This window comes from Bos indicus x Bos taurus, chromosome 21 (assembly GCF_003369695.1).
Source record: "Bos indicus x Bos taurus breed Angus x Brahman F1 hybrid chromosome 21, Bos_hybrid_MaternalHap_v2.0, whole genome shotgun sequence".
NCBI classification, from domain to species: Eukaryota; Metazoa; Chordata; class Mammalia; order Artiodactyla; family Bovidae; genus Bos; species Bos indicus x Bos taurus.
Genome location: NC_040096.1, coordinates 56,296,781 through 56,323,951, shown reverse-complemented (window position 1 = coordinate 56,323,951; position 27,171 = coordinate 56,296,781). Strand labels below are relative to the sequence as shown.

The 27,171-nt window shown below is 40.1% G+C and overlaps 1 protein-coding gene across 1 annotated transcript in view; it reads left to right on the top strand.

Annotated features, from left to right (window-relative positions):
- CATSPERB (cation channel sperm associated auxiliary subunit beta) overlaps window positions 1-27,171 on the top strand; it is a 120,761-nt gene that overhangs the window by 45,637 nt on the left and 47,953 nt on the right. Inside the window, 8 exon segments of the mRNA XM_027521193.1 lie at window positions 586-681; window positions 822-940; window positions 1,257-1,289; window positions 7,514-7,580; window positions 7,841-7,887; window positions 8,466-8,630; window positions 14,835-14,987; window positions 17,195-17,339. Coding sequence (XP_027376994.1) covers window positions 586-681; window positions 822-940; window positions 1,257-1,289; window positions 7,514-7,580; window positions 7,841-7,887; window positions 8,466-8,630; window positions 14,835-14,987; window positions 17,195-17,339 — 825 coding nt within the window.

Sequence of the window (27,171 nt, the reverse complement as noted above, 5' to 3'; positions counted from 1 at the left end):
GGCTCAGCTGGTAAAGAACCCACCTGCAGTGTGGGAGACCTGGATTCAATGCCTGTGTTGGGAAGATCCCCTGGAGAAGAATACTACCCACTCCAGTATTCTGGCTTGGAGAATTCCATGAACTGTGTATTCCATGGGGTCAAGAGTAGGAAATGACTGGGTGACTTTCACTTTCACTTCCTGATACAGGTGAAGTGGTTAGAAAATGCCCTGCTTTTTAGCAGGAAAAGGGAGGCAGAGAACTCTTTCTGAATTTCTTGATTCTCAGCTGCCTCCAGCTCAAAACCCTGATGCCAAAGTGGCATATTTTAGGGATAACATATTCTGATCTCCTTCAAAATAAAACAAAATCCTTAATAATTTGATGGCTGGCTAAACTCCTGTGGTACGACTCAAGTTACTTTATCTTTCCAATGCTTGGGGAAGTGACACTCAAACTTCACTTTGGGGGGTTGGGGCAAGGGTGGAGCATAGGCTGGAAGGTGGGGCAGATACAGGCTCTCCTTCCTAAAACCTTAGCACCTTAGGAGTCACTTACTCGCTTTGCAGTTATTTTGCCTTAATTTCCCTTTTCTCTCATGGTAGGTGTTTACATAGGCCTCAGCTTTTCTGGATTTTGGGATTATGATGATACCCAATGGTATAACCTGACAGATATGATCTATTCCCAAGTTGGAGAAGGTAATTCCTCTAATAGTGACTTCATCTTTGACATTTTCCTTTGCATCAAGATTTGATGAATATTTATGAAATGTCTTTGCTTTGCTGAAAACATCACTTTTCCCTTATCTTTTAACCCATTATATGATTTCTTCCTTTAGAGCACAAACAGCTCTCAGTGGTGGATATGGTTTTAACAAATCATTTTTTAGTTATCCTCACCTCTTTGGGTCTTTTTATAAGTGGAGATCTTCGTTATCCATCATCCTCTGTCTTAATGGTAGGTAAATTGCTCTGTAACTAGAAGTTAACCTTAAATATCTTATGTGATATAAAGTAGAAATATTGGATACTTGAGTTACGTGTGATATATCTTAAAATTGAAATGTAAAAGCATAATAGCATGACTTTTTCCTTTGCCTTATAGTGTTGAATATATCATTTGGAAATGGCTAGTTTTGTTGCTATACAAATTTATGGGAAGTTTCAAATACATACATGTAGAAAACACATGTGGTGTAATTTAGACTGCTATGTTTTATCATGCCTTCTGATTGCAAGCAAAAATTTTAATTCCTTCTTTTCTTTCTTTCTAGCTTTCACGGGTAGACTTTTGCGGTTTTGAAAGGGTAAGATGTTTTCAATTTCCAAGGGTTTGTTAGAAGATATTCATTTCCTTGGTGACCTAAGAGATGAAGTGCAAGACAAGAATTCATAATATAGATGATACCTGACACTACAATATTATTTACAGTTTGAACTTAAAAATGTGTTTCCACTAGCCATTAAGCAATGATCTCTTGTTCTGTTTCAAAGGAGGAAATGCCACTCTTTGTTTTATAGGCAGCCCTTACCCCTTCTTTATACGTTCTGTCCAGGATTGCTGTGGCTGTTCAATGTGTTCTGCACAAGAGCACCCAGTTGAAAAGATGGGCAGTCCAGTGGTTCGGCAGTCCTGTGGTTAAGACTTCACCTTCCAATTCAGTGGACATGGGTTCAACCCATGGTTGGGGAGCTAAGATCCCACATGCCTCAGGGCCAAAAAAACAAAACATAGAACAGAAGCAGTATTGTGACAGATTTAATGAAGACTTTTAAAAAAATGGTCCACATCAAAAAAAATCTTAAAAAAAAACCAAAAAAGTAAAGAAAAGATAGTGAGAGATGAAATCTGGCTTAACACTTGACACCTCAGTCTGCCTGCTCCTGACCCTCATGTGAGTCTGTGTCTACCAAGAGAAAGGGGCACTCTTTCTAATATGATACAAGCGACCATATAAGCTCTGATTCTGGCTTTTCGGGGTGTGATTTTGTTCCATCTCTCTCTCTCTCTCTCTCTCTGTTATGAGGTCAGGTTTTGAGATTCAACTAAGTCATTGCCTCATTGCATCAACATATGAGCACAACAAAATTATGAGTATTTGTAGCCTTTTGCCCTGTCCCCTCCCATAGAGGCCTGTGGGCGCAGATGCATGTGGGCACACGCATGCACACTCACACTGACTGAAGCAAAGAGGCAGCTACTTCTCAGGAAGCAAAAGGAACTGACTTCTTGCTTCACTGATTCCAAGAACCGTCAAGCTGAGCACTCGGAAGGTCCGGCAGGCAAAACTGGTTTCCATTACAAAGAGCAAGGAGGAGAACTGTCAAGGACAAAATTCCAAACTGAGAAAAACTCTTACCACTCAAGAGTGAGGGTGAAGAAAAGAAATTTTCACAGATGAGGCTTCAGGAGAGTTTATCGTCCAGAGATTCCCTTGAAGAAGTGGGGTGCCAGAAATAATGATGGAACTAGAAATGTGAACTCTAAGGGAGGCAGGAAACGTATCTGTGCTTTTCACCAGACCTGAGCCCACCCTTCTGTGTTTTTATAGCTGCATATATTCCATCGTGTGAACTTAACCAGAGTTTACTTAACCAGTCTCCTACGAGTGGATATTTGAGTAGTTTTTCTAATCTTTTGCTTTTATATTACAAACAATGCTTCCATTAATAATTTGTATCCAGCAAGTTTGTACATATCCGGCTTTATCAGTACAATACATTCTTGGAATTTGGATGGACACATCAAGGAGTAAATGCTTGTACAATATTAAAAGACAAGCACAAGTTGCCCTTCATAGACGTTTTTATTATTTACAAGGATATTAAAATAAATCCTCTTGAGCTGAAATATTTCAGCAAAAACTCAGGAACTTCTGATAATGATGAGAGAGAGGAGAATTACAAGTGTTCTGAAGATAGTGAGGTCATGTGGCAGGGCAAAATGCAGGGGAAAGTGAACTTATTCTTAAAGGTATAGGGATTTACCTTTAGGAAAGGCCTCTTCTATAATGATTGAAGAAAGGACAGTAAGAATGGGATGTGTGTGGCTATCCAGCCAGGAATTTGAAGGAGTTAATACTTGGCGGTTTATTCATGCCCTTATTCATCCATTCAACAGAAGTTTGTTGAGCCAGGCTTGTTTAGACAAAGACATACAAGATAAAGTCCTGACTCTCCTGTAGCTTTCCATTCTCCTGAAGCAGCTAGACCATGAACAAGTACACAAACATATGCAGACTGTGAAGAGTAAAAAGGGCTTATTCAAATTAAAGCAGGAAAGAGAAACAGAGAGTGAAGAGAAGATAATACTGTATTTTAAGCCAGGTGATTTTAGTAAGCCTCTCCAAGGAGGTGAAATTGAAGCAGAAATTCAAATGATTTGAAGAAATGATTTTACCAAAATATGTCCAGACAGTGGTGCAAAGGCCCTCAATTGGGAACTTGACATGAGGCAAAATCTCTCTGCCAAAATCTGGTTAGTGGAACTAGCAGGCATCTGGGGTCACTTCTTTAAGGATAAAATCCAAGCTCTTGAGAGACATACAGAGTCCTTCATGGTCAGAGCCTCTCGTGCCTTCCTCAGCCTTGTGGTGCCTGCTCCTCACCCCAAGCAGCCCTTTCCAGGCACAGCAAACACACCTTGAAATGAGCCATCATTTCTTACACTTTGAATCAGTTGGACAAGATGTTTCATCTCCTTAGGGTGCATTCCCTCCCCCTCCCTTTCATTTCACTTCGAACAAGGATCCCCAACCTTTTTGGCACCAGGGAGCAGTTTCATGGAGACAATTTTCCCACAGACCGGAGTGAGGGAGGATGGTTTTGGAATGATTCAAGCATATTACATTTATTGTGCAGTTTATTTCTACTATTATTACATCAACTCCACCACACATCATCAAACGTTAGATCCTGGAGGTTAGGGACCCATGACTCAGAGTTCCTACCGCTTCTTCAATAGCCCCTCTGTGACTGCCAAGGGTGCCTTTCCTGTACAGTCTCAATGCTGTCACCACTAATGGCTGTCGTTTGTCCCCCCCTTTCCTGTACAGTCTCAATGCTGTCACCACTAATGGCTGTCGTTTGTCACCCCCTTTCCTGTACAGCCTCAATGCTGTCACCACTAATGGCTGTCGTTTGTCACCCCCTTTCCTGTACAGCCTCAATGCTGTCACCACTAATGGCTGTCGTTTGTCCCCCCCTTTCCTGTACAGTCTCAATGCTGTCACCACTAATGGCTGTCGTTTGTCCCCCCCTTTCCTGTACAGTCTCAATGCTGTCACCACTAATGGCTGTCGTTCGTCACCCCCTTTCCTGTACAGTCTCAATGCTGTCACCACTAATGGCTGTCGTTTGTCACCCCCTTTCCTGTATAGCCTCAATGCTGTCACCACTAATGGCTGTCGTTTGTCACCCCCTTTCCTGTATAGCCTCAATGCTGTCACCACTAATGGCTGTCGTTTGTCACCCCCTTTCCTGTACAGCCTCAATGCTGTCACCACTAATGGCTGTCGTTTGTCACCCCCTTTCCTGTACAGCCTCAATGCTGTCACCACTAATGGCTGTCGTTTGTCACCCCCTTTCCTGTACAGCCTCAATGCTGTCACCACTAATGGCTGTCGTTTGTCCCCCCCTTTCCTGTACAGTCTCAATGCTGTCACCACTAATGGCTGTCGTTTGTCCCCCCCTTTCCTGTACAGTCTCAATGCTGTCACCACTAATGGCTGTCGTTTGTCACCCCCTTTCCTGTACAGCCTCAATGCTGTCACCATTAATGGCTGTCGTTTGTCACCCTTTTTTGTCTGTTGAGCCCTCTGACTTGCCTCAGCAGATTTTAGCTTTCATGTCAAGAACTACTTTATTTACTGGTGTATGCTAGTAAGTTGGAGAAGGAAATGGCAACCCACTCCAGTGTTCTTGCCTGGAGAATCCCAAGGACGGGGGAGCCTGGTGGGCTGCCGTCTATGGGGTCGCACAGAGTCGGACACAACTGAGGCGCTTTAGCAGCAGCAGCAGCAGCTAATAAGTTACCACCCTGCCTTGCACATAGGTCATCTCAAATAAATGTTGGCAGAATCCATGAGTGAATAAATGAAGACAGACAGGAATCCAGTCTTGTAGGAAGTTAGTAGCCATGCAGCATGGAACTTTGAACAGTCATATACCTCTCTAGCCTCAATTTCTTCATTTTAAAATGTTCATAGCATTACCTACCTCTTAGAGTTGAAGTGATTAAATAACATTATATAAAAATTTGGCCTGGTTCATGAATCAAAGTAGAAACTTAACCAAACAAACAAAAACTATATTTTCTCTCCAAACAGATAGTCAGAACCTTTTGAAAGCAAATGACAGAAACCAACTAAATCTGATTTTAGCAAAGGAGATGCAGTTGTTGGCTCATGTGAGCAGGGAATTCAAGGAATGAAGAATCTGGCTTTCAGACATGACTGGATTTTGTGCCTAACAAATGTCCGTCGAACTCTGTCTTCTCAGCATTTGAATCTGCTTTCCTCTGCATTGACTTCACTCTCAGTACATTTGTTCCAATTGTCAGTAAGAACGGCCACCAAGTTTACGTGCAAGCAATTTAGCAATCCCCGCGGGAATAAAGCCTCTCTTTTCTGGTAGTTCCAAGTCTCAGGGCCGACTCATTACCCTGACTTGGATCGTGTGTTCATTCCTGACCCCTCTTTGTGACTCTAAATCAGGCCTGAGGCATGAGCTCATCCTTGGAATAAAGTTAGCCTGTTCAGATTAAATTATCCCCAGGGATATTCACTGAAGTATTATCAGTTTTATTCCAGGTAGGAAAAAAAAAAAAAGAAATGTAAAGAGCAAGAGAGAAAAAAAAAGGAATCTCCGGACCCAGTAGAGGTTCTTTATTAATTGCCCATATATAGTCATGATAATCACAATATTCTAAAGCACTAAAGATTTATATGAGAACAGGCTCATTTGATATAATGCCTTAGATTGAAATTCAAATAAATTATTGTCTATTCCATTTTAAAAGGCTTCTTTATTTGTTTAGAAGTGTTATTAAGATATAATTCACATAGCATAATATTTACCCACTTATAGTGTACAATTCAATGGCCTTTAGTATAATCACAATTGTACAACCATCACCACAGTCTATTCTAAAATATTTTAAAGGCTTTTATTGTACAGATTATGCAGATTTTATTATTGATCTTTAAAAATGTAAGAAGGTTTTCCTTTTGTCTCAACAATAATTTGAGAGTCAGAGTCTTCCTATGTTAACTGAAAAAATTACATAATCTAAAAGTTGAGAGTTATATTTTATTCTGTGGACAAAACTGAGGACATAAGCCCAGGACACAGCCTCTCAGATAGCTCTGAGAGACTGCTCCCAAGAGGGAAAGGGAACCAGGATATAAAAGGAGTTTTTGCAGCAAAGACCAGGTAGTTGGAATATCAAAAGTTTTCTTTAAAGAAAACCAGATATCTCAAGGAATTTAGTGCTTTTCTATGTATGGGAAGATGCAAGCGTCTGGGCTCCCTGAAATCATTCCTCTGATGTGCACCTCAGCTCTTTGGCACCAGTACCCTGTGCTTTCTCATCCTGAGTCTCCTCAGGGTGTGTCTTTGGGGGCTGGCTGCAGTGACTGAGAGCATGGCAGCAGGCAGACAGCCCATCTGTCTCCATCCTGAGTTCCCTCGGGGCTCACAGTCATGGTTGTAGTGGCTTGATGGCTGCAAATCCTTTGTTTACTGCAGGCAGGCAACATTTTTTCATAGATACCTATAACAGAACCATCTCAAATTCTTGCATATAACTCATATCCAACATGAATAATCTTACCTTCTTGGAAGTTTCTCTCTTATGACCAATTTTTCAAAACTTGTATTTTTTTCTTATTGCTTTGTGCTGCTGTCAGGCTTCTGGGAAGACTCCTTAAACCTAGCTGCAGCTGAAGGAGAATAAAAGATAAGCATATGGCCTGTTTTAACTGTAATGAAAGATCAACAGCTCCTGGGAGCCTCAGATAGACAATTCATAGAGAGAAGGCAATGGCACCTCATTCCAGTACTCTTGCCTGGAAAATCCCATGGATGGAGAGGCCTGCTAGGCTGCAGTCCATGGGATCACGAAGAGTCGGACATGACTGACTTCACTTTCACTTTTCACTTTCATGCATTGGAGAAGGAAATGGCAACCCACTCCAGTGTTCTTGCCTGGAGAATCCTAGGGACGGGGGAGCCTGGTGGGCTGCCATCTATGCGGTCGCACAGAGCCGGATATGACTGAAGCGACTTAGCAGCAGCAGCATCTTCATTAACATATGCTAATCAAGCAAAATTTTGTATTCCTCTTTTGTGTGTTGTTCAAAAATCATATTCTTGTTTCCTGCCCTCTATGACCTTTTATTTGTTGGCATACAGTTTTTCTCTTTCTATTTGCCTCACATTCCTGAACTAACTTTTAAATTTTCTGATGTTTTTCTATCTTATATCTTAAGTCTATGTATTGCCTAAATGATACTTTTGTTTATTTATGTAGGTTGACTACATCAAAGGAAAACTGTGGTATAATGAAAGATGTTTTGCTAACAGAGAACACTTTGAAGGTAAATTTTAATAAACTTTTCTCAACATAGATAGCACATATAGATTAGATAAAATGAAATAAAAATAGAATTAAGCATAAAGATAGATTTGTTTTGTATAAGTTAAGAGCCTAAAACTGGGGGGGGGGGGGATTAATTTAAATATAAGGCAATAGGCATGCCCTGTTATAAAATGTAAGAAAATTGTATTTGAGTATACTTAATGATATATTTAAAAATATAGATGCTACTTATAATTTCTGTACCTTTATATTTTATAGTTGATTATGTTACTATCACCTTTGACAGAAACAGGACCCTAAGTGAGGTATGATATTCAATATTTTAAAAAGTAAGAAATTTTGCTGTGCATAATTTTATAGGTTCTTTTTAATCTAAAGAATGGCAATTCTACAGACTGAAAGGCTTAACAACCACTCTTTGCTCCCAGTGGTGCCTCTACTTGGATTTAACTGGAGAAGGAAATGGCAACCCACTCCAGTATTCTTGCCTGGAGAATCCCATGGACGGAGGAGCTTGGTAGGCTACAGTCCATGGGGTCGCTAAGAATCAGACACAACTGAGAGACTTCACTTTCACTTTTCTGCATTGGAGAAGGAAATGGCAACCCACTCCAATATTCTTGCCTGGAGAATCCCAGGGACAGAGGAGCCTGGTGGGCTGCTGTCTATGGGGTCACACAGAGTCAGACACGACTGAAGCAACTTAGCAGCAGCAGCAATTATCTAACAATTCATGCCAGAAAGGGATGTTTGGCCATGTTTTCTGGACTCTCAGCCCCCAGAAGATAACAACACAGTGGTCCATTGGTTTATTTGCCTATAGAAGCTAATGAGGACTTCTAGAGTTCAACAATGGCATTACTTTTCCTTTCTCTTTTTGTAGGCAAACTCTTGTTTTTACAGTAAAGAACCATTTCTTGAATGGTTACCTTGCTTACCCCCTGTTCCAAAAGGAACCAAAACTATTCTTTCAACTGTGATAACATTTCTTGTTGACCAAGAGCAAAGTTCTGCAGTCTACCTCTTCCATAACCAGGTAGGCCTTAAAGCCCAGAGGGGATTGCTCCTGACACCACAATAATGAAAATGTACCTGACCAAAGCTTATTCCAAGTTCTTGTTTTCTTTGGCAGTATAAGTTGATAAAAATTGGCTGCAGTGAAATTATTTATGATAATTAATATAGTTTGATACCTTCCCTGATAGCTAGGTTGGTAAAGAATCCACCTGCCATGCGGGAGACCCCGGTTTGATTCCTGGGTTGGGAAGATCCACTGGAGAAAGGATAGGCTACCTACTCCAATATTCTTAGACTTCCCTTGTGGCTCAGCTGGTAAAGAATCCACTTGCAATGCAGGAGACCTGGGTTTGACCCCTGGGTTGGAAAAATCCCCTGGAGAGAATTCCATGGACGTCCATGGGGTCACTAAGTGTTGGACATGACTGAGTGACTTTCACTTTCACTTGATACCTTATAGATGTCTTGTTTCTGATTATCATTCAGTTTGATGAAAACACAAAATTCAATGCTGTCTGTATAATGATTCTGCTTTGCTTATTCTTCAGGATAGTATAAGCTGTATTTGCTCTGTATATATTTAAGTTTCCATAAAATGGTTAGTTTAAATGAACAAAAAGTGGAACAAGCTCTACCTGCATGATTTTAGGAGATAAAAATTTTTCCTCTACCCTCTAATTCAGTTCAGTTCAGTTCAGTTGCTCAGTCGTGTCCGACTCTGCGAACCCATGAATCACAGCATGCCAGGCCTCCCTGTCCATCACCAACGCCTGGAGTTCACTCAGACTCACATCCATCGAGTCAGTGATGCCATCCAGCCATCTCATCCTCTGTCGTCCCCTTCTCCTCCTGCCCCCAATCCCTCCCAGCATCAGAGTCTTTTCCAATGAGTCAACTCTTTGCATGAGGTGGCCAAAGTACTGGAGTTTCAGCTTTAGCATCATTCCTTCTAGAGAAATCCCAGGGCTGATCTCCTTCAGAATGGACTGGTTGGATGTCCTCGCAGTCCAAGGGACTCTCAAGAGTCTTCTCCAACACCACAGTTCAAAAGCATCAATTCTTCGGCACTCAGCTTTCTTCACAGTCCAACTCTCACATCCATACATGACCACAGGAAAAACCAAAGCCTTGACTAGACGGACCTTTGTTGGCAAAGTAGTGTCTCTGCTTTTGAATATGCTATCTAGGTTGGTCATAACTTTTCATCCAAGGAGTAAGCGTCTTTTAATTTCATGGCTGCAGTCACCATCTGCAGTGATTTTGGAGCCCAAAAAAATAAAGTCTGACACTGTTTCCATTGTTTCCCCATCTATTTCCCATGAAGTGATGGGACCAGATGCCATGATCTTCATTTCTGAATGTTGAGTTTTAAGCCAACTTTTTCACTCTCCTCTTTCACCTTCATCAAGAGGCTTTTTAGTTCCTCTTCACTTTCTGCCATAAGGGTGGTGTCATCTGCATATCTGAGGTTATTGATATTTCTCCCGGCAATCTTGATTCCAGCTTGTGCTTCTTCCAGCCCAGCATTTCTCATGATGTACTCTGCGTATAGGTTAAATAAGCAGGGTGACAATATACAGCCTTGACGTACTCCTTTTCCTATTTGGAACCAGTCTGTTGTTCCATGTCCAGTTCTAACTGTTGCTTCCTGACCTGCACACAGATTTCTCAAGAGGCAGGTCAGGTGGTCTGGTATTCCCATCTCTTTCAGAATTTTCCACAGTTTATTGTGATCCACATAGTCAAAGGCTTTGGCATAGTCAAGAAAGCAGAAATAGATGTTTTTCTGGAACTCTCTTGCTTTTTTGATGATCCAGCAGATGTTGGCAATTTGATCTCTGGTTCCTCTGCCTTTTCTAAAACCAGCTTGAACAACTGGAAGTTCACTGTTCACGTATTGCTGAAGCCTGGCTTGGAGAATTTTGAGCATTACTTTACTAGCGTGTGAAATGAGTGCAATTGTGTGGTAGTTTGAGCATTCTTTGAACTCTTTATTTGAACTCCTTTTTGCCAAATTCAGACTGAAATTGAAGAAAGTAGGGAAAACCACTAGACCATTCAGGTATGACCTAAATCAAATCCCTTATGATTATACAGTAGAAGTGAGAAATAGATTTAAGGGACTAGATCTGATAGATAGAGTGCCTGATGAACTATGGACTGAGGTTCGTGACATTGTACAGGAGACAGGGATCAAGACCATCCCCATGGAAAAGAAATGCAAAAAAGCAAAATGGCTGTCTGGGGAGGCCTTACAAATAGCTGTGAAAAGAAGAAAAGCAAAAAGCAAAGGAGAAAGGGAGAGATATAAGCATCTGAATGCAGAGTTCCAAAGAATAGCAAGAAGAGATAAGACAGCCTTCCTCAGTGATCAATGCAAAGAAATAGAGGAAAACAACAGAATGGGGAAGACTAGAGATCTCTTCAAGAAAATTAGGGATACCAAGGGAACATTTCATGCAAAGATGGGCTCAATAAAGGACAGAAATTGTATGGACCTAAGAGAAGCAGAAGATATTAAGAAGAGGTGGCAAGAATACACAGAAGAACTGTACAAAAAAGATCTTCACGATCCAGATAATCACAATGGTGTGATCACTGACCTAGAGCCAGACATCCTGGAATGTGAAGTCCAGTGGGCCTTAGAGAGCATCACTACGAACAAAGCTAGTGAAGGTGATGGAATTCCAGTTGAGCTACTTCAAATCCTGAAATATGATGCTGTGAAAGTGCTGCACTCAATATGCCAGCAAATTTGGAAAACTCAGCAGTGGCCACAGAACTGGAAAAGGTCAGTTTTCATTCCGATCCCAAAGAAAGGCAATGCCAAAGAATGCTCAAACCCTCTAATTCAGGCCCTGCAAATTAAACTGATAAAAGACAGATTAATAAGAGAAAAGAAAATAATTATTTATGCATGCAATGCACACACAATCACAGAAAAGTAATCAATCAAACTGATCACATGGACCACAGCCTTGTCTAACTCAATGAAACTATTAGCCATGCTGTGTAGGGCCACCCAAGACGGATGAGTCATGGTGGACAGTTCTGACAAAATGTGGTCCACTGGAGAAGGGAATGGCAAACCACTTCAGCATTCTTTCCTTGAGAACCCCATGAACAGTATGAAAAGGCAAAAGGATATGACATTGAAAGATGAACTTCCCAGGTCAGTAGGTGCCCAATATGCTACTGGAAAAGAGTGGAGAAATAACTCCAGAAAGAATGAAGAGACAAAGCCAAAGTGAAAACAATGCCCAGTTGTAGATGAAACTGGTGATGGAAGTAAAGTCCGATGCTGAAGAACTATACAAAAAAAATCTTCTGACTTAGATAACCACGATGGTGTAATCACTTACCTAGAGCCAGGCATCCTGGAATGCAAAGTTAAGTGGGCCTTAGGAAGCATCTATACGAACAAAGCTAGTGGAGGTGATGGAATTCCAGTTGAGCTATTTCAAACCCTAAAAGATGATGCTGTGAAAGTGCTGCACCCAATATGCCAGCAAATTTGGAAAACTCAGCAGTGGCCACAGGGCGTAAAAGGTCGGTTTTCATTCCAATCCCAAAGAAAGGCAATGCCAAAGATTTTTCAAACTACCACACAATTGCACTCATCTCACACACTAGCAAAGTAATGCTCAAAATTCTCCAAGCCAGGCTTCAGCAGTATGTGAACTGTGAACTTCCAGATGTTCGAGGTGGATTTAGAAAAGGCAGAGGAACCAGAGATCAAATCACCAACATCTGCTGGGTCATCAAAAAAGCAAGAGAGTTCCAGAAAAACATCTACTTTATTGACTACACCAAAGCCTTTGACTGTATGGATCACAACCATCTGTAGAAAATTCTTCAACAGATGGGACTACCAGATCACCTTACCTGCATCCTGAGAAATCTGTATGCAGGTCAAGAAGCAACATTAGAACCAAACGTGGAACAACAAACTGGTTCCAAATTGGGAAAGGAGTATGTCAAGGCTATATATTGTCACCCTGCTTATTTAATTTGTATGCAGAGTACATCATGTGAAATGCTGGGCTGGCTGAAGCACAAGCTGGAATCAAGATTGCCGGGAGAAATATCAATAACCTCAGATATGCAGATGACACCCCCCTTATGGCAGAAAACAAAGAAGAACTAAAGAGTCTCTTGATGAAAGTGAAAGAGGACAGTGAAAAAATTGGCTTAAAACTCAGCTTTCAGTTCTAATGAGGTGGATGAAACTGGAGCCTTTTATACAGAGTGAAGTAAGCCAGAAAGAAAAACACCAGTACAGTATATTAACACATATATATGGAATTTAGAAAGATGGTAATGATAACCCTAGAAAGATGGTAATGATAATCCTATATGCGAGACAGCAAAAGAGACACAGATGTATAGAACAGTCTTTTGGACTCTGTGGGAGAGGGCAAGGGTGGGATGATTTGGGAGAATGGCATTGAAACATGTATATTATCATATGTGAAATGAATCACCAGTCCAGGTTTGATGCAGGTTTGAGACAAGGTGCTCGGGGCTGGTGCACTGGGATGACCCAGAGGGATGGGATGGGGAGGGAGGTGGCAGGGGGGTTCAGGATGGGGAACACATGTACACCCATGGCGGATTCATGTCAATGTATGGCAAAACCACTGCAATATTGTGAAGTAATTAACCTCCAATTAAAATAAATAAATGTATATTTAAAAAAAACTCAGCTTTCAAAAAATGAAGATCATGGCATCCAGTCCCATCACTTTATGGCAAATAGATGGGGAAACAATGGAAACAGTGACAGACTTTATTTTGGCGGGGGGCTCCAAAATCACTGCAGATGGTGACTGTAGCCATGAAATTAAAAGACACTTGCTCCTTGGAAGAAAAGCTATGACCAACTTAGACAGCATATTAAAAAGCAGAGACATTACTTTGCTGACAGAGGTTCATCTAATCAAAGCTATGGTTTTTCCAGTAGTCATGTATTGGATGTGAGAGTTGGACTATAAAGAAAGCTGAGTGCCGAAGAATCAATGCTTTTGAACTGTGGTGTTGGAGAAGACTCTTGAGAGTCCCTTGGACTGCAAGGACATCAAACCAGTTAATTCTAAAGGAAATCAAAACTGAATGTGCACTGGAAGGACTGATGCTGAAGCTGAAACTCCAGTACTTTGGCCACCTGATGCGAAGAACTGACTCCTTGGAAAAAAACCATGATGCTGGGAAAGATTGGAGGCAAGAGGAGAAAGGGACAACAGAGGATGAGATGGTTGGATGGCATCACCAACTTGATGGACATGAGTTTGAGCAAGCTCCAGGAGTTGGTGATGGACAGGGAAGACTGGCATGCTTCAGTCCATGAGGTTGCAAAGAGTCAGACACAACTGACTGTGAACTGAATGCACAAACATATGGGTGAAAGTCAGTGATGAATAACTCAAAAGGTAGTTAAATTTTGGAGGTTATATACCATCTTAATAGTTTAAGAAATTGAGTGAGAAGGATACTTGAAAGAAAACAAGTGAAAAGGTAATGGGTTTACAGGAGAACAAACAGGAGTTAAGAAAGTCCATGATAATATTTGTTTGAATAAGCTTGAGTGATTTTTCTGTCTCTTGTGGGCCTTAAAGCTCCCCTGCAGAAGGGATCTGGGGTAGGTTTTGTTCGCATGCTGCCTTCTAGGAGTAGATATGCTCTGAAGAGAAATTAATGGCAGCCTTATATTCCAGATATTGCTGCTTTTAGTCAGATGAGGGAAGAAATTTGTTGCATCTTTTGAATCTAAAATATCAGCATGAAATAAACTTTATACCAAAATGTCATACCTTGGGGTACATATTCTGATCCCCACCAGAATCATGATCTGACAGAACTGTAGTGTAGCCTAGGGGTTCATATTTTAAAAAGTAATTTGACATTATAGTTCTGGTGAATGGGCATTGGAGTCTGTCAAGTTCAGTAATGAGTCTACAATAAATCCCTTGACATTTATTTTAGAACCTTGGACAAATTATTTAATCCTCTTTACTTTATGTTCAATATCTACAAGATGGACCTATACAGTAGAGGGAAGCAGAGTAAAGAGATACCAATAGCTGCTAATCCTTTCAATTCTATGCTGTTAAAGGTTGTATCCCTATCTTAATCAAAATCCAGGTAACAAGAAACTCTAAAAATTGTAACATAGACATAGTACTGTTGGTGCAAAGAAACCTTACAATTTGCTCCTTCTTTGTTTATCTATTTCTAGAAAAATACCATTGTCTCTGTGAGGATCCTAAAACACAACAAACCAGACTTAATACAAAAATTTCCACCTTTCTCTTTTCCTTCATCATTCTCTTCTCCTGTTGGAATGATATTCCACCCACGAAGCCATTTTCTGTATGCTTACGGTAATCAGGTATGTATAGATTAAACTTTACACTCTAGTATAGATGTAAATTCTTCACTTACTCTATGCTGAATGGATATACATTAAGAATGGAGTTGTTCTGATGGTCAGGAAGGTGGAAAGCCTAATGAAGAGAGAATGAGAAGAAAGGAATTGGTGACAGTGAATACAAGCAAATCTTTTGCAAAGTTTTGCTGAAAAGTGGAACAGGGAAATATGACAGTATTTGAAAAAGGAAAGGTCAAAAGAAGAGTTTTTTTTTTTTTAAGACAGAAGGAATTATGATGTGTGCTTTCAGGAATTATTTGGTAGAGAGGGAAAAATTAATGATGCAGGAAAGAGAACAAACTGCTGGAGAGACATTTCTGAAGAGGTGAGAGGAGATAATCTATATGAACTAGTGAAGAGATTGATCTCAGCACAAACAATAGTAAGTGAAGGGAGGAAGGGTTTTGGGTTTCAAAAGCAGTTAGGTGGGGAGCTATGGTAATGGAGGATGTGGGAATTTATCTTTTATTTTCTCACACAAAAAAATCAGAATTATTTATGAGTGATGATGGAGGAGAAATGTAGAGGGGAGGGGATTTGAGGAAAGAGACAACAGAATTAAATAGTTGCCTAGGAGGATGGGCAACCTAATTTTACAACTTAAGGAACTAAAAAAAGAAGAGCCACAAACTGAAAGCTAACAAAAGGAAGGATATAATAAAGAATAGAGGAAAGATAAATGTAATAGGGAATAGAAGAAAGCAGTTAAATTAAGACCTGGTTTGTTGACAAAACTTAACTAGGTAAACTAAGAAAGAGAAGATTCGTCTAAAAATTGAAAGAGGGGATGTTACAACTGATGCCACAGAAATGAGGAGGATATGAGAATATTATGAATAGTTTTGTATGCTAACAAACTGGATAACCTAGAACAAATAGGTAAATTCCCAGAAACACACAACCTACTAATTCTTAAATCATGAAAAAATAAATCTGAGCAGACCAATAACTAGTTAGGAAATTGAATCGGTAATCAAACCTCCCAACAAAGAAAAGTCCAAGGCCATATGGCTTCATTGGTGAATTGGTCAAATTTTAAAGAAGAATTAATACTAAACCTCTTCAAACTCTTGCCAAAGGGAAGAAAAAAAATGAAGAGGAATGAATATTTTCAAGGTCATTTTTTAAGACCACCATTAACCTGATATCAAAGTCAGATAAGAATACTACAAGAAAACTATAAATCAAATCCCTAGACAACATTGATACAAAAATTCTCAACAAAATACTAGGAAACTGAATTCAGCAATGAAATTGAAAAGATTATACATACCACGACCAAGTGGAATTTGTTCCTGTAACACAGAGATGGTTAAACATATGAAAACTGAACAGTGTAATATACCACATTAACAGAATGAAGGGGGAAAATAATCACAACATCATCTCAGTTGATACAAAAGAGCATTTGATAAAATTCAACATACTTTCATGATAAAAACATGTAGTAGACTAGAAATAGAAGAGAACCACCTAAACATGATAAAAACCTCATACAAGAAACACACAATGAACGTTATACTCAACAGTGAAAGACTTACAGCTTTTCCTCTAAGGTAAGGAAGGAATAAGGCAAGGAAGCACACTCTCACCACTTCTATTCAGTATAGTACTAGAAGTTCTGACCAGAGCTATTAGACAAGAAAAACAAATTTTAAAGTATCTGCGTATAAAAGAAGAAGCAAAATTATCTGTGTTCACAGGTGATATGATCTTCTATGTAGAAAACTCTGAAGATACTGCAAAAAACAAACAAACAAAAAAACCTGTTAGAGGAATTCAGCAAAAAGTCATTTTAATATGGATAAGCATTTACCTGTTTTAATATGGGTAAGCACTCTCCTCCATACAGCAATTCATCTAACACTTCATCATTTTATGAACAAGGAGGACCCAGTTGAGAGATAATGAAATAACTTTGTTCTTTTATGCATCTTTTATAAAACTGAAGATTGCCACATGCACTGTTGCGCAAACTCTAGGAAGGGAATCGAGGGCTGACCAAGTACATAAGGAGCCTTTACACTTGTGTGTGTGAGGGGGGATGAATGCATGATGGATGTGGGAGTATGCTTATGCTGCCTGACTTTCTTATGTAGGAAGATTAGGTAATTGCTGACTGTTACATGGCAGCTCTTTAGTGAGGTATTGTCTTTCTATTCCCTTAGGTATGGCTTTCAATTGATGGCGGCAACACCTTTGATTTAATAGCTGACTTTCATGATGATATCATAAAGAATACTTACCATAGTTTTTATACTTCAGATATTACGCTTGTTTCCCAAAGTGGAAAGGTTTACTTGACAAAGGCAGGTGAGGAATTCACTTTTACTGGTATAAGCACTACCTGTGAGCCAAGGGTTAGAAGATGTATTTTTAAATCTGCCATATTAATGAACTGATCCTAAGGTCTCAGACATATTAGGGGTTTTAGATGGATTTTTTAATGTTTTACAGTAATAAAAATAAACATAACAAAATTTAACATCTTAACCATTCTAAGTATACAGTTCAGTGGTATTAGATATGTGCTCAGTCACTTCACTTGTGTCCAATTCTTTGCAACCCTATGGACTTACCCGCCAGGCTCCTTTGTCCATGGGATTCTCCAGGCAAGAATACTGGAGTGGGTTGCGATGCCCTCCTCTAGGGGCTCTTCCTGACCCGGGGATCGAACCTGCATCTCTTACATCTCTTGCATTGGCAGGTGGGTTCTTTACCACGAGCACCACCTGGGAAGGCCTCAGTGCTGCTGCTGCTGCTGCTAAGTTGCTTCAGTCGTGTCCGACTCTGTGTGACCCCATAGATGGCAGCCCACCAGGCTCCCCCATCCCTGGGATTCTCCAGGCAAGAACACTGGAGTGGGTTGCCATTTCCTTCTCCAATGCATGAAAGTGAAGAGTGAAAGTGAAGTCACACAGTCGTGTCCGACTCTTCGCAACCCCATGGATTGCAGCCCACCAGGCTCCTCCATCCATGGGATTTTCCAAGCAAGAGTACTGGAGTGGGGTGCCATTGCCTTCTCCGTCAGTGGTGTTAAATACATGCAAATATTCTGCAACCATCACCAACATCCATCTCCTTAACTCTCTTCATCTTAAAACTTTATACCTTTTGAAAATAAATCCCCACACCCCTCTTCCCCACAGCTTCTCACAACTACCATTCTATTTTTTGTTTCTATGATTTTGATTACTCTGGTGCCTCATATAAGTGGAATCATACAGTATTTGTCCTTTTGTGACTAGATTATTTGTGACTAGATTATTTCACATAGCATAATGGCCTTAAGCTTCATACATATAATAGCTTGTATCAGGGTTTTCTTCATGATTAAGGCTGAATAATAATTGTACTGTATAGATGACATTTAGCTTGTCCATTTGTCCATCAGTGGACACTTGGGTTGCTTCTGTGTTTATCTATTGTGAATAGTGTTGCCACGAACACAGGTATACAGATACATCTTTAAGACCTGCTTTTAATTCTTTTTTTTTTTTTTTTTTTTCTTTTTTTATACATGTGTTCCCCATCCTGAACCCTCCTCCCTCCTCCCTCCCCATACCATCCCTCTGGGTCGTATTCTTTTGGGTATATACTCAGAAGTGGCATTTCAGAATCATATGATAATTTTACTTTTAATTTTTTGAGGATCTGCAATACTATTTTACACAGCACTGTAATATTTTACATTCTGATTTCCAGTGTAAAATGGTTCCAGTTTCTCCATAACATTGCCAACACTTGTTATTTTCTGGTCTTTTGATAGCAATCTTCCTTCTGGGTGTGAAGAGGTTGTTGTTATTGTTGATCAGTCACTAGTCAGGTCAACTATTTGTGACCACATGGACTGTAGCATTCCAGGCTTCCCAGTCCATCACCAACTCCTGGACCTTGCTAAAACTCATGTCCACTGAGTCAGTGATGCCATCCAACCATCTCATCCTCTGTTGTCCCCTTCTCCTGCCTTCAATCTTTCCCAGCCTCAGGGTCTTTTCCAGTGAGTCGGTTCTTGGCATCAGGTGGCCAGAGTATGAGAGCTTCAGCTTTAGCATCAGTCCTTCCAATGAATACTCAGGACTGATTTCCTTTAGGATTGAGTGGTTTAACTTCCTTGCTGCCCAAGGGACTCTCAAGAGTCTTCTCCAACACCACAGTTCAAAAGCATCAGTTCTTTGGTGCTCAACTTTCTTTATGGTCCAACTCTCACATCTGTACATGACTACTGGAAAAACTATAGCTTTGACTAGACGGACCTTTATTGGCAAAGCAATGTCTCTGCTTTTTAATACGCTGTCTAAGATGGTCATAGCTTTTCTTCCAAGGAGCAAGTGTCTTTTAATTTCATGGATGCAGTACCATCTGCAGTGATTTTGGAGCCCCCAAAAATAAAGTCTGTCACTGTTTCCATTGTTTCCCCATCTATTTGCCATAAAGTGATGGGATCGAATACCATAATCTTTGTTTTCTGAGTGTTGAGTTTTAAGCCAGCTTTTCCACGCTCCTCTTTCACTTTCATCAAGAGGCTAAAGGAACTAAAGTTCCTTTTCACTTTCTGCCATAAGGGTGGTGTCGTCTGCATAACTGAAGTTATTAATATTTCTTCCCAGAATCTTGATTCCAGCTTGTGCTTCATCCAGCCCAGCGTTTCTCATGATGTACTCTGCATATAAGTTTAATAAGCAGGGTGACAATATATAGCTTTGTCGTACTCCTTTCCCAGTTTTTTGAACCAGTCAGTTGTTCAATGTCCGGTTCTAGCAATTGCTTCTTGACAGACATACAGGTCTCTTGGGAGACAGATAATGTATCTGGCATTCCGATCTTTTTCAGAATCTTCCACAGTTTTTTGTGATCCACACAGTCAAAGTCTTTAATGGAGTCAATGAAGCTGAAATAGATGTTTTTCTGGAACTCTCTTGCTTTTTCTATGACCCAGTAAATGTTGGCAATTTGATCTCTGGTTCCTCTGCCTTTTCTAAATCCAGCTATACATCTGAGAGTTCTCAGTTCACATGCTGTTGAAGCCTCGCTTGAAGGATTTGACCATAACTTTACTAGCATGTTGGAGAAGGCAATGGCACCCTACTCCAGTACTCTTGCCTGGAAAATCCCATGGACGGAGGAGCCTGGTGGGCTGCAGTCCATGGGGTCGCTAAGAGTCGGGCATGACTGAGCGACTTCACTTTCACTTTTCACTTTCATGCATTGGAGAAAGAAATGGCAACCCACTCGAGTGTTCTTGCCTGGAGAATCCCAGGGACGAAGGAGCCTAGTGGGCTGCCATCTATGGGGTCGCACAGGGTCGGACACGACTGAAGCGACTTAGCAGCAGCAGTAGCAGTTACTAGCATGTGAAAGGAAAGCAATTGTGCGGTAGTTTGAGCATTCTTTGGCATTGCCTTTCTTTGAGATTGGAATGAAAACTGACCATTTTCCAGTTCTGAGTTTTCCAAATTTGCTGACGTATCGAGTGCAGCACTTTAACAGCATTATCGCTTTGGATTTTAAATATTTCTGCTGGAATTCCATTATGCCCACTAGCTTTGCTGTAGTAATACTTTCTAAGACCCACTTGACTTTGCACTCCAGGATGTCTGGCTCTAGGTGAGTGACCACACCATCACAATTCCAGGTCTTTAAGACCATTTTTGTATAGTTCTTCTATGTATTCTAGCCATCTCATCTTAATATCTTCTGCTTCTGCTAGGTCCATACCATTTCTGTCCTTTATTGTGCCCATCCTTGCACGAAATGATCCCTCAGTGTCTCTAATTTTCTTGAAGAGATTTCTAGTCATTCCCATTGTATTGCATTCCTCTATTATTTGCATTGCTCATTTAAGAAGGCCTTCTTATCTCTCCTTGCTATTCTCTGGAGCTCTGTGTTTATTTGGTTTTATCTTTCCTTTTCTCCCTTGCCTTTCTCTTTTTCTTGGCTCTTTGTAAATCCTCCTCAGACAACCACTTACCTTCTTGCATTTTTTCTTTGGGATGACTTTGGTCACTGCCTCCTGTACAATGTTGTTGTTGTTCAGTTGCTCAGTGGTGTCCAACTGTTTGTGACCCCGTGGACTGCAGCATGCTAGGCTTCCCTGTCCTGCACCATCTCCTGGAGTTTACTCAACCTCATATTCATTGAGTTGGTGATGCCATACAACCATCTCATCCTCTCATCCCTTCTCCTCCTGCCTTCAATCTTTCCCAGCATCTGGGTCTTTTCCAGTGAGTCAGTTCTTTGCATCAGGTGGCCAAAGTATTGAAGCTTGAGCCTCAACGTCAGTCCTTCCAGTGAATATCAGTCTTGATTTCCTTTAGGATTGACTAGTTTATCTCCTTGCAGTCCAAGGGACTTTGAGAGTCTTCTCCAACACCACAGTTCAAAAGCATCAATTTTTTGGTGCTCAGCTTTCTTTATAGTCCAACTCTCACATCCATACATGACCACTGGAAAAACCATAGCTTTGACTAGGTGGACCTTTGTTGAGAAAGTAATGTCTCTGCTTTTCAATATGCTGTCTAGGTTGGTCATAACTTTTTTCCAAGGAGCATGAGTCTTTTAATTTCATGGCTGCAGTCACCACCTGCAGTGATTTGGAGCCCAAGAAAATAAAGTCTGTCACTGTTTCCACTATTTCCCCATCTATTTGTCATGAAGTGATGGGACTGGATGCCACGATCTTCGTTTTTTGAAAGTTGAGTTTTAAGCCAGCTTTTTCACTGTCCTCTTTCACCTTCATCAAGAGGCTCTTTAGTTCTTCTCCCATAAGGGTGGTGTCATCTGCATATTTGAAGTTATTGATATTTCTCCTGGCAATCTTGATTCCAACTTGTGCTTCATCTAGCCCAGGACTTTGCATGATGTACTCTGCATATAAGTTGAATAGGCAGGGTGACAATATACAGCCTTGACATACTCCTTTCCCAATTTGAAACCAGTCTGTTGTTCCATGTCCAGTTCTAACTTGCTTCTTGACCCACATACAGATTTCTCAGGAGGCAGGTAAGATGGTCTGGTATTCTGATCTCTTGAAGAATTTTCCACTGTTGTGATCCACACAGTCAAAGGCTTTGGCGTAGTCAATAAAGTAGAAGTAGACGTTTTTTCTGGAACTGTCTTGCTGTTTTGATGATCCAGCGGATATTGGTGATTTGATCTCTGGTTCCTCTGCCTTTTCTAAAATCCAGCTTGAACATCTGGAAGTTCACAGTTCATGTACTGTTGAAGCCTGGCTTGGAGAATTTTGAGTATTACTTTGCTAGCGTGTGAAATGAGTGCAATTGTGCAGTAGTTTGAACATTCTTTGGCATTGCCTTTCTTTGGGATTGGAATGAAAACTGACCTTTTCCAGTCCTGTGGCCACTGCTGAGTTTTCCAAATTTGCTGGCATATTGAGTGCAGCACTTTCACAGCATCATCTTTTAGGATTTGAAATAGCTCACCTGGAATTCCATCACCTCCACTAGCTTTGTTTATAAGATGCTTCCTAAGGCCCACTTGACTTCACATTCCAGGGTGTCTGGCTCTAGGTGAGTGATCAAGCCATTGTGGTTATCTGGATCATGTTGTTGCCACCTCTGCTTAATATCTTCTGCTTCTGTTAGGTCCATACCATTTCTGTCCTTTATTGTGCCCATCTTTGCATGAAATGTTCCCTTGGTGTCTCTAATTCTCTTGAAGAGATCTCTAGTCTTTCTCATTCTATTGTTTTCCTTTATTTCATTGCATTGATCATTGATCAATCACATTGATCAGTTGCATTATATACACTGGGAAATCAAAAAAATTCATGTGACTCACTTTATTGCAATATTTGCTTTATTAGAAACAAAGTTGCAGCATCTCCAAGATATTCCTGTTCATCTCCGTGACTTATTCATTTTATAATTGAAATTTTGTAGTCTTTGATTCCCTTCACTCAGTTACTCCTTTTTTTTAATTTTTAAAAAATGCATTTATTTTTAATTGAAGAATAATTACTTTACAATATTGTGGTGGTTTCTGTCATACATCAACGTGAATCAGCCATAGGTATACATCTGTCCCCTGACTCTTGAACCTCCCTACCACCTCCTGTCCCAGCCCACCTCTCTAGGGTTTTTACGGAGCCCCAGTTTGCGTTCCCTGAGTCGTACAGCAAATTTTGATTGACTATCTGTTTTACAGATGGTAGTGTATTTGGTTCCGTGTTACTCTCTCCATTCATCCCACTCTCTCCTTCCTCCCCCCACCACTGTGACCACAAGTCTGTTCTCTATGTCTTCGGTCTCCATTGCTGCCCTGCAAGTAGGGTCATCAGTACCATCTTTCTAGATTCCATATATATACGTTAATATTTGTTTTTCTCTTTGTGACTTACTTCACTCCATATAATAGGCTCTTGTTTCTTCCTTATTTTTAATGTAAATATTTATAGTAACAAATTACTCCCATAGTACCACTTTCACTTCGTCCCATAAGTTTTGGCATTTTGTAGTTTCATTTTCATTTGCCTCTAAGTATTTTACAGTTTCCCTTGTGATTTATTCTTTGGTAGTTGCTAGTTTTAATGTGCTTTATTTAGTTCCCACAATTTTGGAATTTTACAGTTTCTTTGTTAATGATTTTTAACATCATCTCCTTGTGGTCAGAGGAGATACTTTATGTGATACTGACTTTTTTATAGGTTCAACATATAAATGAGGTCCTATAGTACTTTCTCTGACTTATTTCATTTAGCATAATGCCCTCAAGTTTCCTCCATTGTTGCATATGGCAGGGTTTCCTTCTTTTTAGTGGCCAAATAATATTCTTTTGTGTATATGTACCACATTTTCTTTATCGATTCATCTGTTGGTGAACATTGAGGTTGTTTCCATATTTCAGTTATTCTGAACAATGCTTTAATGAAAATGGGGATGTAACTATCTATTCAAGATAGTGATTTCATTTCCTTTGGATATATACCCAAAAGTTGAATTGCTGGATCATATGGTATTTTCAGTCTTAATTTTTTATGTTGTCTTCACACTGTTTTTCACAGTGGCTGCACCAATTTACATTCCCACCAAGAGTGTACAAGTGTTCTCTTTTCTCTAAATCTTAACTATCACTTTTTATCTTTAGTCTTTTTGATAATAACTGAGATGTCTAGTCTTTAATATCTGGTTCTAAAAATGGACAAGGGGGAGAAATTAAGGAGTAAATAAGGGTTGGAAAAGCCCAGGCCCTTTAAATTACCTGGAAGTCATTTCAGCCAGGGGAGAGTGAGACTTGCAACACTGAGAGATGTGCAAAAAGAATGGCCACCCTCCTTTTTTCTGCACTTGTGTGATAAGAAGCCACAATCAGCAAACAGAACACAGATCTGCAATATTTTGAGGACAAAGTTCTTTTTGCCCACTCTGGTTCCTGTAAGCTGTGTGCAACTGCCCCAGAAACACATGCATAACTGTTTGCCATGAGACTGAAAATGGAGGATGGGTAACTTCTTCTGTGTTAAGAGCTGAAATTAACCACAATTTACTATCCAAGTCTTCCTCTGAAAGTTGCAAGCCTTCAATAGACTCCAGAGTTCCCAAAGAGTTACATCAGATAGAATCTTCCAGTGCAATTGTTGTCCATGTGGGGAGAGAGATTCCTAGTGCAACCTACTCTACCGTCTTCCCAGAATCCTCTGGCAGGGATGGGGTGGTGGTGGTAGATTTTTAGGATCTACAAAAGTAGGATCCTGTGAACAACCCTAAAGCAGGGGAACTCTGAAACATGCTTTATTCTCATTTATTAATGTCACTCTACCCAAAGACGATTAATACTAACAGCTCCCACACGCTGAGCTACTGCAGTTGTATTCAGAATGTTACAAGTATCATCTCATTTAATATTCACCACAACCAAGGTGACATGGGTAGTGTTAGTTACTTTTACAGATTAAATTGATATCCACAGCTTGTAAGAGGTAGAGTTGGGTAAATGATATATGGCTCTCCCTTTACTTGGTTTGGCAATCAGAAGCCTGCTAGAAACAGCACAAGTAGCTCCAATACTTCGGCCTGATGTGAAGAGCTGACTCTTTGGAAAAGATCTTGATGCTAGGAAAGATTGAAGGAAATAAGAGAAGGCAACAGAGGGTGAGATGGTCAGATGGCATCACTGACTCACTGAAAATGAGTTTGAGCAAATTCAGAGAAATAATGAAGGACAGGGAAGCCTAGATGTCCATGGGGTCACAAAGAGTCAGACGCAACTTAGCAACTGAACAGCAACAGATTGAAATTCAAAGGGATGAGCCTTTCAGTGCAACAAACAAGAAAGAGAGTCAGAGAATGGATCCAGGGGAACAGTCAAATAGAGAATAAACACATATTAGAAACAAAAGTCAAAATAGACTAAGCAAGATTACTTTGGAAATAGTAAAAATAACCAACACTTAAGAAAACTAAACTAACTTGACAATATAAACTATTAAAAATCATAGGTATAAACTATAGAAACATGTCTACATATAGAATGAATAAGTAAGTAGAATCTCGGATGACAAATATTGATGCTAAAGATCGAGAACTTATAAGTGGTGGGGATTTTCTGTGATGAACAAAGGTGGTGGTTACGTATTTCTCTTCCTGGCACATTGTAGCTCTGTAATATGAATGAATGAATCAATACTGAAAATAGTAAGAATAAAGGAAACCAAAATTGATAAGACATTAAATTTTTAGCTGAAAGCAAAACCAATAAAGAAAGCAAAAACACTTCTGGATTATTTGAAGTAGAAAATGTAAATCAATGTTAAAGGCACAAAAGAATCAAGCCAACCTTGGTTTTTCTCTGCTGCAACAAATAACATCACATATTCTTTTAAAGAACCTTTGGAGAAAAAGGTTACCTAAGAATCTGGAGCCAGTTCAACCAAAGTGGCTCACTGGTAAACACTCAGCCTGCCAAAGCAGGAAACGCAGGAGACGCAGGTGTGATCCCTGGGTCAGGAAGATCTCCTGTGGAGGAAATGGCAACCGAGTCCAGTACACTTGCCTGGAAAATCCCATGGACAGAGGAGCCTGGCGGACTATAGTCCATGGTGTCACAAAGAGTCTGACACGGCTGACCAACTGTTCATGCACAACAAGTTGTTCATATGCAAAACCAACAGAAGAATGTTATAAACGTATTTCATCAAATATGAGCTTTATTGAGTATAAGATACACCTGGTTCTATTCACAGAAAGAAAGGAATAACTCTTCCAGTTAAACTTTAACACAGTGTTTTAATAATGATCATGGGTGATGCATGGATTATGCTGACGTTATTTCCCCAGCTTGGTGTGTGATAAGGCAATAATTTCATGTGTATCTTCACAATAAAACATGTAAATTTATCTACTTATAGGCTTCTTTCCTCTTAGGTCATATAAAATAGTTGGTGAATGTTCTACAAGAAAATGCGGTAGTGTGGTAATTCTTTAGTGCCATTTGCTTTTTTTGATGAATATAGGCCGTGCTTTGTTTTCCTCTCTTGCTGAACCCACAGTAATTTTGTTTCAATACCAAATTATAATGTAATATTTTAAAGCATTTTAAGCAGCATTATAACTCAACATGTATTATACCAATGATCCAGGGAAGTAATGACAATATAAAGAACTGAGACAATATTGATATAGCCCCATAGCTAACTGACTACTATGGCATCAGTGCCACCTAGTGGACGATGATTATAAAACATCAATTATAAAATGTTCATTTCCAAGATGTTAAAATATGAAAAAAGTCTATCTTATGTTTATAGATGAAATACGGCATATTGAACCTTAGTAATTGTAATGGTTAATTTCATGTGTCAACTTGACTGAGCCAGTGAAAGTCGCTCAGTCATGTCCCACTCTTCTGACCGCCCACCAGGCACCTCTGTCCATGGAATGAATTCTCCAGGCAAGAACACTGGAGTGGGTTGCCATGCTCTCCTCCAGGGGATCCTCCCAACCCAGGGATCGAACCCAGGTCTCCCACATTGCAGGCAGATTCTTTACCATCTGAGCTACCAGTTCAGTTCAATTCACTCAGTCGTGTCCGACTCTTTGCAACCCCAGGAACCGCAGCACGCCAGGCCTCCCTGTCCATCACCAACTCCTGGAGTCCACCCAAACCCGTGTCCATTGAGTCAGTGATA